Below are 12728 nucleotides of genomic sequence, written 5' to 3' on the forward strand. Positions count from 1 at the left end.
CTGTACTCGCTGACATTGAGACTGTTACCTTTTTGAAGAGGTGAAGCAGGTGACTGCCATTGATAATAGGGGCAAAAAGAATGGGGCAGGCAGCAATTAAACATGTAGCAGGAGTCACAGGGAACACTCAGACCATTTCCACAGGTCAGATGCTTGCATGCTGAAAGAACTCACCTTAGCAGAATGTAGAACTGGAGAGCCAGAGCAGTGAGTGCCAACAAAAACACTGTTACTCGGCTGTGTGGGAACACACACAATTGCATTTTTACATCACAGACCCTGGTGGCGTAGTGGTTAAGTGCTACAGCTGCTAACCAAAGGGTCAGCAGTTCAAATCCACCAGGCGCTCCTTGGAAACTCTATGGGGCAGTTCTACTCTGTCCTATAGGGTCGTTATGAGTCGGAATCAGCTCGACAGCACTGGGTTTGGTTTTTTTTTGTTTGGTTTGTTTAGTGATAAGCTACCTTCAAGAAACCAAGTTCAAGTTCTGTTCGTGATAATGTTCATTAAACCACAGAGGTAACATTTTAAAACGTAGCAAAGACAAATTGAGATCCAGCCCATTAGAGAATAGAATTATGTCTAATACATCTCTAGTAATAATAATAACTACCTTTGAGGAGCTATTGAGCTCCTACTGTGTAGCAGGTACTGTTAATACTGCTTTCTAGAACCCTAGTTCCTTTACCATTACTGTAAATTAATGCTGTAAAACAGTCCACAAGCAATATTAAGAGTTACTAATATTTATAATTGGTGGACAGATGTCAAACATTTTATATGCATTATCTCATTTAATATGCTCAGAATTCTGAGATGGGACTAATATTACCCCTGTTTTATAAATAAGGAAACTGAGACTCAGAAAGATAGGTGTCTTATCCAAGGACAGCACCTAGTAGGTGGTAGAAGTAGAATTTGAACCCAGATCTGAGAGCATCTTCCCTAGACTGAGCTAGCTATACCTCCAGCCAGATGGTTTACATTGAATGTAACTCATGAACAGAGTTAAGCCACCTACTGCAACTTAAACAACCAAATGAAGATTGCTATTGCTGCTCAAAACAGTTTTGAAATTCTTCTTTTGAGATTACATGTACATTGTTTCTATGCATATTAGAAAATTTTCCTCATAAACAGTTATATCTCTTTTTTTTCCCACTGTAAACTATATTATTCACTCTGATTATTTGTTTTATTAATTGTGTTTAGCATTTAATGACTTTAGAGTATTTGTAGAACTCAAATCTACCCTCTAAAAACAAAGATCTATTCCTGGTGAAGGTACTCAAAAGAATATGAAATTTCAAAATACACTCCCAGACTATTTAAAGCAGTGGCACCATTGTTAGAATAAGTATATAGCTACATGCCTAAAGTTCCTATCTTGAAGGAAATAGCATCCTTTTCGAGGTACAAATTCTGAGAGATTGTCAAGTCAGTCATCTTATTTAACATTTGACCAAGAGATATTTAATTATACTGAGCATCGTGAAATATGACAGGTAAACCTAAACAAAATTACTGTTCTTTTTGAAAAACTTAATGTTTTAAAAACTGGCTTAATGTTCACATAGTGTTATATGTTTTCAAAACTACAGAAGGCTCAGTGATCTTAAAATTGAAAGCAAATGTTAAATGTTAAACTTAAAGACTTCCTCAGGAAGAAACGAACTCTTTTTTTTTTTGGTGAAAATATGCACAATGAAACATATTCCATGAGAATTTTAAATTCTGTTCCTCATTTCCCCCCTTTTGATCAGGATTCTTCTATAGAATTCTAGATCTAAATGAAAACAAACTCCTTTTTGCTGCAGTGGGCTGGGCAGACACACTTACAGCTTGAGCCAATGCGGTCTGGGCAGCCAGCAGTGCACGTAATGGGTGGTGCGGGCCAGGCAGAAGTGAATCATGGTGAATCGGCCCTGGCACACCTGCAGCCAGACAAGGGAGTCCAGAACAGTCCTGTTAGAGCTTCCAAAATTTCTACCCCCGTGCGTCCTCTGCCATGCCCCCTCCCTCTACACACACACACTCTCACCCTGCAGGGATTCTGAGGAAGTACTCTTCCTTGGAGAGGGACAGACCCTTTTCAACCCACCCCAGGCTGAGATAGGCACTCCCTGTAACATAACTCTTTTCTGGGAGGGTCTATAGTCCAGGCTGAGCTCAGGTTGGCTATGTTCATGGTGAGTTAATGGGACTGAACTGGATATTTGAGACAGGTCATGGATATGATGAGAGAAAGACAGTTCCCTTTCTGCTGAGAAATCTGCTTCCCCCAGCTACTCTCCATCACCTGGGGAGGACTAGAAACCTGAGGCACTGCGCATCCCCAAGGACTGGGAGGGGCGCTAAGCTCTTTGTTCCATCCTTGCCTAAACTATTTGAGGCCTGCTTGCAGCTCTCTTGGGAACCAGTACCTCTTGCTCTCAGCCTTAGCTTTCTTCCAGCTCTCTGTCCCTTGGGGAATGGTGCCAGGAACATGCGGTGGCCAGGGCTGTGCTTGACGCTGAGAAACCGGCCCTCCAACCTAGTTCTTGAGGGCATGCTCAGTGGCTGGCAGGGTACACTGATGCCCTTGCAGGGCCCAGGGTGCTGTGGAGATTTTGTATTTATCCCCACCCCATAATGCCACAGGCACTTTTTGTGTAAATAAGGGATAGAGGTATGGGAACAGTGGAAACTAGCCCAAAGTGGACCCTGATGTCATCCTTATGATGATAACTGAAAAGATCTGTCTAACCAACTATCCATTTGCTGTCAAGTTGATTCCAACTTATAGCAACCCCTTGTGTGTCCAGAGTAGCAGTGTGCTCCATGAGGTTTTCAATAGCTGATTTTTCAGAAGTAGACTTCCAGGTCTTTCTACCAAGGCATCTCTGGGTGGGGCCTTTTGGTTGGGACATTTAACTAATTCTTACCTATGAACTAATTTTTTTAATGTCATGGTGAACTTTTAAATTTTTTTTATTGTGTAAAATATATATGTCATGAATTGAATTGTGTTTCCCAAAATATGTGTATCAATTCTGCCAGGCCGTGATTCCCGGTATTGTGTGATTGTCCACCATTTTGTCATGTGATATGATTTTCCTATGTGTTGTAAATCCTACCTTTCTGATGTTAATGAGGTCGAATAGGTGGCAGTTATGTTAATGAGGCAGGACTCCATCTACAATATTGAATTGTGTCTCGGGCCAATCTCTTTTGAGATATGAAAGAGAGAAGCGAGCAGAGAGATGGAGACCTCATACCACCAAGAAAGCAGCACCAGGAACAGAGCGTGTCCTTTGGACCTGGGGTTCCTGCTCGGAGAGACTCCTAGTCCAAGGAAAGATTGATGAGAAGGACCTTCCTCCAGAGCTGACACAGAGAGAAAGCCTCTCCTGGAGCTGTTGCTCTGAATTTGGACTTCTAGCCTACTAGACTGTGAGAAAATAAATTTCTCTTTGTTAAAAACATCCATTTGTGGTGTTTCTATTATAGCACCACTAGATAATTAAGATAGTATATGACATAAGATTTGCTATTTTAACCATTTCACATGTACAATTCAGTGATGTTAATTGCATCCACAGTGTTGTAAAGCCCTCGCCACTATCTATTTCCAAATGTTTTTCATCACCCCAAAAAGAAACTCAGTACTCCTTAAGCAATAAATCCCCATCCTCCCCACCCTGGTAACCACAAATAAACTTTTATGTCTATGCATTTCAAAAACCCTATTCTAAACATTTCATACAAGTGGGATCATACAACATTTGTCCTTTTGGGACTGACTTATTTCACTTTGCGTGATGTTTTCAAGGTTCATGTATGTTGTAGCATGTATCAGGACGTCGTTTCTCTTCATGGCTGAATAATATTAATTTGTATGGATATGCCACATTTTATTTATCCATTCATCTGTTGATGGACACTTGGGTTGTTTCCAATTCTTGGCTATTGTGAATAATGCTGCAATGAATATTGGTGTATAAGTATCTGAGTCCCTGCTTTCAAGTCTTTTGGGAGTATACCTAGGAGTAGAATTGCTGGGTCATGTGGTAACTCTGTGTTTAACTTGTTGAGGAATGCTGACCATTACTGATTCTTCTCTCCCTTCTCTCTTATCTGGAATTAACAGTGTTCCTGTGATCCCTGCCACTGTGCCTTGTTTAGAGAAGGCCTCAAACATTTACTGAATAGATGTTTCTTATTTCCATCCCCACTGACTCTACTTAAATTGAGTCTCTCATTACTTTGAAACTGGCCTTCCTATCTTTTTTGATCTTTACGGTCACCATCATTTGTATCATTACTTTCATCATCAATAACAGCTAGTGTTCTTTTTAACATGTACTGTGCCAAGGTAATATGCTAAGTGGTTTGCATTTTCCTCAAAATCATTAATCCTCAAAATAACTGAGTTTTGTTTTGTCATTATCCCATTTTACAGATGAGGAAACTTAAGGCACAGGAAATTAAGTGATCAAGCTTACACAGTCAAGTAATCAGTTTGAACACCCATGTCATTATTTTTATAGAGCATTGTTTTTCTGGAGCTCTGCTGTCACTCCATTGCTCAGAGACTTTCAAAGATTCCCATTGCCTAAGGGGTTAAAGTTCATATTCCTCATATTCCTCATCTCAGCCATGTTCCACCCTGCTCCAGCTTGTCTTCCATTTTTGTTCTTGGTGAGAGAGGGCCTAGGAGTCAGGAAACCTAAACACTAGCCCTGGTTCACCTCTCACCAGTTTTGTCCACTGGACTGACAGTATTCCATCTGAGCAAAAGCAAGTTGGTCAACCCAGCAGTTGGGTTTGAGCATTATTGGGCTACAAATGAATAGCTCCTGTCACAGGAAAAAAAGGATACCATAAAAAGGACTATTCAGGACAAAGAGGACATAAGCTCTTAGAAACTAAGAGTATACTAGCAAAAATGAAAAACATATTAGAAGGATTGGAAGATGAAGTTGAGGATGTCTAGAAATTAGAGCATGAAGGCAAGAGGTGGAACATAGAAAAGATAAGAAAATTAGAAGACTAGGTGCTTTAACTCTAAATAATAGGCATTTCCTGAAAACTGAAAATGGAGGGCAGAAAATCATCAATGAAATGGTTCAAGGAAATTTTCCAGAACTGAAGGTTGTAAGTTTCAAGATTGAAAGAGCCTGCAGAGTGTCCAGTACAATGGATGAAATAGACCCACAATAGAGGACATCATTATAAATTTTCAGAACGCTGGGGGCAAACCCTAGTAGCATAGTGGTTAAGAGCTCAGGCTGCTACCAAAAGTTCGGCAGTTAAAATCCACCAGGCATTTCTTGGAAACCCTATGAAGCAGTTCTACCCTGTCCTGAAGGGTCACTATGAGTTGGAATCAACTTGATGGCAGTGGGTTTGGTTTTGGGTTTGGGGACAAAGAGAAGATATTACAAACTTTAAGGGATAAAAAAATGACAAGTCACATACAGAGATCTGGAATTGGAAGTGACTTTGGACTTCTCAGTATTAACTCTGAAATCTAGAAGCAATGCCTTCAAAATTCTGGGGGAAGATGATTTTAACATAGACTAGAGATAAATTATATTGGGAAATTTGGAAAGGGGAGGTGGAGGACTATAAAAGGAAATCATCATAGATCATAAAAGAAAGCCAACAGACACTGTTCAAATTGGATAAATTAAGAAATAACAATAGGAGTACCTAATTTAGAATATGGCAGAATCTACCAGAAGAATAGTTGAAAAAGTTAAGAGTGGAGCTGAACAGGGGCAGGGAGGTTGGTTGGTGAGAGGGATATGGTTGATGTCTGTTGGTTTTTGCTATAAGCCCTTTTATTGCACTATGATTTTTAAATCTAAACACATGAATTAGTTTTGTAAAAACTAAAAAAATTTTTTAAATTAGATGTCTTTCATTATTTCATTAGGGTTACAGAAGTGTACGGTGTAATACGATCATGTTGACTAAGAGGCAAAATAGTGTTTTGAAGGGCAGGTTGTTGGGGAATTGTATTTGGTAGATCATAATGTCATTGTATCAATTAACTGTTGCTTCAAGAGTAATCACAAAACCACAGTGCATATGACTATAAATATTCATTTTTGCTCATGAGTCTGGTCAGCTCGTGGGTTTACTGATCTGTGCCAGCCTCAGCTTATCTCGCCTGGGCTTGTTGGTGTGGCAGAGCAGGTTGGCCGTGGTTGGCCGTCTAGGATGGCCTGTCATATATCAAGTGATTGGCTGTGTATCAGCGGGTCACCTCAACTCTCTTCCACATGTTTTGTCATCCTGTCTTAGGCTAGCCTGGGCTTGGTCTCATGACAGAGGCAGGGGTACAAAAGTGACTTTAAGTGTACAGAGCCTCTGAGGTCGGGACTCAGAACTGGCACACCTTGATGCATTCTTTTGGGTGAAGCAAATCACAAAGGGTGGGGATGTAGATTCCCTCTCTTTATGGTAAAAAAAAAAATAATAGGATCTGCAAATTCACATTGAAAAGGAGACATGGAGGATTGGGCCATTTTTGCAATTGATCTTGCACAATCATTGAAGCCAAATATGTTTATCAGTCTATTTGGAATAAACTTAATTTCTTGATTTCTTTTTCCTTTGTAGACAACAAGGGTGATGTCAGAGATTTCCATTTAGATCAGCAACTTCAAATTCTTACCATGGAAAATTCAGAGAAGACAGAGGTGGTTCTCCTTGCTTGTGGTTCCTTTAATCCCATCACTAACATGCACCTCAGGTTGTTTGAGCTGGCCAAGGACTACATGAATGGAACAGGTAGGAACAGCGACCAAAAGCAATTTAAGACTAGAGAACTAAAATGGCAAGGTCTGTTTTCAGTACATGTTTGGTCAAATGAGCAAAACTGTGCTGTCCACTTCCTTACTCAGGGACTTAGCCAAGAAAGAGGATGAGATATATCCAGTGAGGAATTAAATATCTGGCTGCCATCAAGTCAATCCTGACTTATAGTGACCCTGTAGGACAGACTAGAACTGTCCCAGAGGGTTTCCAAAGTTGTAATCTTTATGGAAGCAGATTGCCACATCTTTGTCCCGCAGAACGCCTGGTGAGTTTGAACTGCCACCCTTTCGGTTAGCAGCTGAGCACTTGACCATTGTGAAACCAGGGCTCCTTAATGGCCTACAGTGTATAGAAAAGAAAAAAAAAATTTTTTTTAGAGTACAATAGAAGGAACAATAATGATTTTTCAGTTCTCAAAACTAATTTCTTTGTTTCACAAGAATTTGTCTTCATTGTTTTTATATAGTTCCACTTTACCCAGGGATTCACTTACGTAACAGGTCTGTACCTGTGTGTCTGCATGACTGCTGCTGCTTTCTCTCGTTCACCTTTGTATTCAGCGAAGTAAGAGCGTGCTCGCGGTACAACGGAAGTTAAAGCAAATTGAGCATTTTGCTGCTTGGTGGTAAATCCACATCTAGCTGGACTGTTCCATCAGTGTCCTGTCTGATCTTCCTGACTTCAGTCTGTCTTTCTCCTCTCCACTAGCTTTTCTTCTACGTCATTCCGGAGTGATTTTTCTAAAACAGAAATTGGATTGTCTCATTCCGTATTTCAGGAGCTTCCTCTTAAGGCAGAAAGCTAAAACTCTTAGTTTGGTCAACAAAAGACCTTCAGGATTGGCTGTGGTCTACCTTTCTTTTTTATGTCAATTTTTAAAGTTTTCATAAACGATATATGAATAAAGGGTGTCCAGAAAATACAGAAACATAATACTATTTTACATGTATTGTAAAATCAATAAACCATTTATTATGTATATTCACCTGTTTCTGTATTTCTTTATAGTCATGTAGATTAAAAAAAAAAACAAAAACCAAACCTGTTGCCGTAGAGTCAATTCGGACTCATAGCAACCCTATAGAACAGAGTAGAACCGCCCCATAAGGTTTCCAAGAAGCAGCTGTTGGATTCGAACTGCCAGCCTTTTGGTTAGCAGCCAAACACTTAACTGCAGTACCCCTAGGGCTCACATGATGTGTATGCTCATTATAACAGATTAAATATGTATATAAAAGAGTACGTGTGTGTGTAATATATGTAAAATCCTCACCTCTCATTCCTCACTCTGGAGGCAACAACTGTTGATACTTTAAAATGTATCCTTTCAAGTCTTTTGTTTTCTATAAATTTACTTGTGAATTCATAGATTTGATTCGTTATATAAATGGAATCATGTTGTATACATTACAGATAGATGCTTAAGTCCTAAAAATCAGAGAAACTAAAATAAAAATAAGGTATTTTTGTCCATCAGATTGACAAAATTTTAAGTTTGATAACGTCAAGTATCCGAGGCTGGGGAGAAATGGGCTCTAACATACACTGTAGGTGGACAATACAAATTGATTAAGGCTTTTTACAAGGCAGTTTGCTAATATCAGTCAAAACTGAAACTGCACATGCCTTTTAATTCAGCGATTTCACTTGTAGGACTCTGTCCTAGAAGGAGAGAGGGTAGTTGTGTGGGCATAGTTAAGGGTCTAGGGCATATGATTAGAGCATAATAGCCACTTATAGTTTTCTGAATTGACTATTGATATCTTTTCTCTATTTACTTATGATTCCCTTTTGTTATTGATTTATAAAAGATGTCTTATAAATTCTGTATGTGACCCCTTTGTTTGATATATATGTGGTGCATATATTCTCTCAGCTCGTCAGAGAGAGGCTGTATACCTAATGGTATATTTATAAACCCAGTGCCGTCGAGTCAATTCCGACTCATAGCGACTGTATAGGACAGAGTGGAACTGCCCCATAGAGTATATTTATAGTCTTTATAAAGAACCAGGTTTCCTTTTATTGATCCTCTCTGTTTCTTTTCAATTTTATTAAATTCTGCTCTTTGTTTTATTATTTTCTTTCTTCTATTTCTTTGGATTTGCTATTGTTCTTTCTTTTAAATTGAAATTTTTTCCTCACTAATTTTCAATCATCTTTTCTTGTATAAGCATTTAAGGCTAATTTACCCTCAAAATTTTGAAAATACTGTTTAGTTGTAGCCTAGCATCCAATGTTACTGAAGAAAACTCTCACGCCTGTCTGATTCTTGTTCCTTTGTTGGTAATCTGTTTGGTTTTTTTCTCATACTGGAAAATTTTATAATTTTCTCTTTACTGATATTTTAAAATTTCACCATACTATATCTAAGTGGTCTTTTTTCATGCATCCTACTTGATACTCAGTGAGCTACTTCAACTGGAAGACATATACTTTTTCAATTTATTCTTTATTTGATTATTTTCTTTCCTGTCTTGTGTCTTTCTGGATCCCCTGTTAAACAGATGTTGGACTTCTTGGATTGATCCTTTACCTCACCTCTCCTTTGTTTCATGTTTTCCAGCTCTTTGTGTTTTTGTGCTTTGCATCAGTTAGCTTTTGCTGCTTAACAGATCTCCCAAAACATAGTGGATGAAAACAACCATCATTTATTAGCACATGATTCTGTGGCACAGTAATTTGGGTTGAGGTCTACTGGGGAGTTCTGCTGGTCTTGCGGTAGATTACTGTACAACTGTAGTCACTTGAGAAGTTGGCTGTGAGCTGGTTGGTCTAGGATGGCCCCACTTAATCTGTTTGTCTGTTGGCCCCAGCTGTCAGTTGGTATTGACTGGACTACTTGTCTCCAGCTTATTTATATGGTACTACAAAGAGGTCCCATCAGCCAAACAAGGAATCCCCATGGAAAGCCTCTACTTCTGTCACATTTGCTATTGTTCCATTGACCAAAGCAAAATATAAAACCACATCTAGAGTCGGTGTGGGAAGGAATATTGAAGGATGTAGATGCAGAGAGTCATGAACAAAATGAGAGTCATTACTGTAGTAATCTACCGCATGCTTCATTCTGGGAGAATTCTTCAGGTTGATTATTTAGCTCATTAAACCTTCTCTAGGTTTATCTGTTCTGCTGCTTAGCCAATTCTTTTTTTTTTTTTTTTGGCCATTTTTTATTTCCAAGATCTCAAATTAGTTCTTTTTCATGCATCTTCTTGTTATGAATATGATAACATTCATTTATGTTTCTTTTACAGGCTTTTCTTTCACTCTACTAATTCTCCTTAGTATTCGCTCTTCTATCATGTTGAGTTTTGCCTCTTTTACTGTGTTGATTTTCTTGATTGCTTCCTTTTCTTGGAACATAAGATTTCCTAGTCCTTCGTCTGTGGAGGCTATTTGTTTTAACACTAGCAGGGAAGGGGAAAGAGACCAAACTTCTTGGCTTCTACAGAATTTGTCACCAAGACATTTGCGTCAGAGTCCATTCTTGATGCTTTTATTCCTTGACTTCGGCAGCCATTTTTTTTTTTTTTTCAGTTTTTTAAAATTTTTAATTTTGAGACAATTGTTGATTCACAGACAATTGTAAAAATATTACAAAGCAATCCTGTATTCCCTTGACCCAGTTTTCCCCAGTGTTAACATTTTGTGTAACTATAGTACAATATCACAACCAGAACATTGATATTGATACAATCCACAAACCTTACGTGGATTTCACTAGTTTTACCTGCACTCATTTGTGTATGTATATGTATGTGTATGTTATGTGTATTTAGTTTTTTTTATAAGATTTTTTTTTAATATTTTTATTCTGCTTTAAGTGAAAGTTTACAAATCAAGTCAGTCTGTCATACAAAACCTTATATACACCTTGCTGTATACTCCTAGTTGCTCTCCCCCTAATGAAACCGCACACTCCTTCTCTCCACCCTGTATTTCCGTGTCCATTCAGCCAGCTTTTGTCCCCCTCGGACTTCACATCTCCCCTCCAGATAGGAGCTGCACACACAGTCTCACGTGTCTACTTGATCCATGAAGCCCCCTCCTCACCAGTATCATTTTCTGTCTTATAGCCCAATCCAATCCCTGTTTGAAGAGTTGGCTTTGGGAATGGTTCCTATCTTGGGCTAACAGAAGGTCTGGGTACCATGACCTCTAGGGTCCCGCCAGTCTCAGTCAGACCATTAAGTCTGGTCTTTTAGTTTTTTATATAATTTTTACTGTGCTTTAAGTGAAAGTTTACAAATCAAGTCAGTCTGTCACATATAAGCTTATACGCACCTTACTACTACTCCCATTTACTCTCCTCCTAATGAGTCAGCCCGCTCCCTCCTTCCAGTCTCTCCTTTTGTGACCGTTTTGCTAGTTTCTAACCCTCTCTACCCTCCCATCTCCCCCCCAGACAGGAGGCGCCAACACAGTCTCAAGTGTCCACCTGATACAAGTAGCTCACTCTTCATCAGCATCTCTCTCCAACCCATTGTCCAGTCCGTTCCATGTCTGATGAGTTGTCTTCGGGAATGGTTCCTGTCCTGGGCCAACAGAAGGTTTGGGGACCATGACCACCGGGATTCTTTAGTCGCAGTCAGACCATTAAGTCTGGTCTTTTTATGAGAATTTGGGGTCTGCATCCCACTGTTCTCCTGCTCCCTCAGGGGTTCTCTGTTGTGCTCCCTGTCAGGGCAATCATCGGTTGTGGCCAGGCACCATCTAGTTCTTCTGGTCTCAGGATGATGTAAGTCTCTAGTTCATGTGGCCCTTTCTGTCTCTTGGGCTCATAGTTATCGTGTGACCTTGGTGTTCTTCATTCTCCTTTGATCCAGGTGGGTGGAGACGAATTGATGCATCTTAGATGGCTGCTTGTTAGCATTTAAGACCCCAGACGCCACACTTCAAAGTGGGATGCAGAATGTTTTCATAAATAGAATTTATTTTGCCAATTGACTTAGAAGTCCCCTTAAGCCGTAGTCCCCAAACCCCACCCCTGCTCCGCTGACCTTTGAAGCATTCAGTTTATCCCGGAAACTTCTTTGCTTTTGGTCCAGTCCAGTTGAGCTGGCCTTCCCTGTATTGAGTATTGTCCTTCCCTTCACCTAAAGTAGTTCTTATCTACTAACTAATCAGTAAATAACCCTCTCCCACCCTCCCTCCCTCCCCCATCTCGTAACCACAAAAGAATGTGTTCTTCTCAGTTTATCCTATTCCTCAAGATCTTATAATAGTGGTCTTATACAATATTTGTCCTTTTGCCTCTGAATAATTTCACTGAGGATAATGCCTTCCAGGTTCCTCTATGTTATGAAATGTTTCACAGATTCATCACTGTTCTTTATCGATGCATAGTATTCCATTGTGTGACTATACCATAATTTAACCATTCATCCATTGCACCTTGGTTGCTTCCAGCTTTTTGCTATTGTAAACAGTTCAGCAGCCATTTTTGGAAACTGTTATTTGGTTTTACACATTTTTGTTTTCCGTCAAAGATGATCCAAACTGTTTTCTGTCTTTCTGGAATTGCTCAAAATTTCTGAGCTATCAGTGACACTCTTTCTTCCTTTTCTAGCACTATTACGTTTTTTTCTTTCCTTTAAATATCTTTTCTGTCATTTCATAGAATTTTTAGTGAGTGCAAAGATGAATATGCTCAGCCCATATACTGATTTGCTTCACCTCTTTAATCTTTCATTTTTTAAACTTTTTTTTTTTTATTGTTGGGTTTATCAAACACACAGAAGAGTTCTTAAACGGCATGGGTAATTATAAAGTGAACAACTAAGTAAGTACCACCAAGTCAAGAAAAGAATACTGCCAGCGTACCCCAACCACAGTCCACTTCCCAACTGCAGCCTGCTACCTCGCTCCCTCGGGAGCCCTGGTGGCTTAGTGGTTAAGCACTTGGCTGCTAACCGAA

General features: G+C 39.4%; 1 protein-coding gene across 2 annotated transcripts in view; it reads left to right on the forward strand.

The window, feature by feature from the left end:
• Positions 1–12728, forward strand: part of NMNAT1 (nicotinamide nucleotide adenylyltransferase 1) — a 43953-nt gene that overhangs the window by 18571 nt on the left and 12654 nt on the right. For both annotated transcript variants that reach the window (XM_049877877.1, XM_049877879.1), the window contains exon 2: positions 6611–6781. In XM_049877877.1, the coding sequence (XP_049733834.1) occupies positions 6667–6781 (115 nt within the window). In that variant the 5' untranslated portion in view covers positions 6611–6666. The remainder of the gene's footprint in view (positions 1–6610; positions 6782–12728) is intronic.

This window comes from Elephas maximus, chromosome 3 (assembly GCF_024166365.1).
Source record: "Elephas maximus indicus isolate mEleMax1 chromosome 3, mEleMax1 primary haplotype, whole genome shotgun sequence".
Lineage (NCBI taxonomy): Eukaryota > Metazoa > Chordata > Mammalia > Proboscidea > Elephantidae > Elephas > Elephas maximus.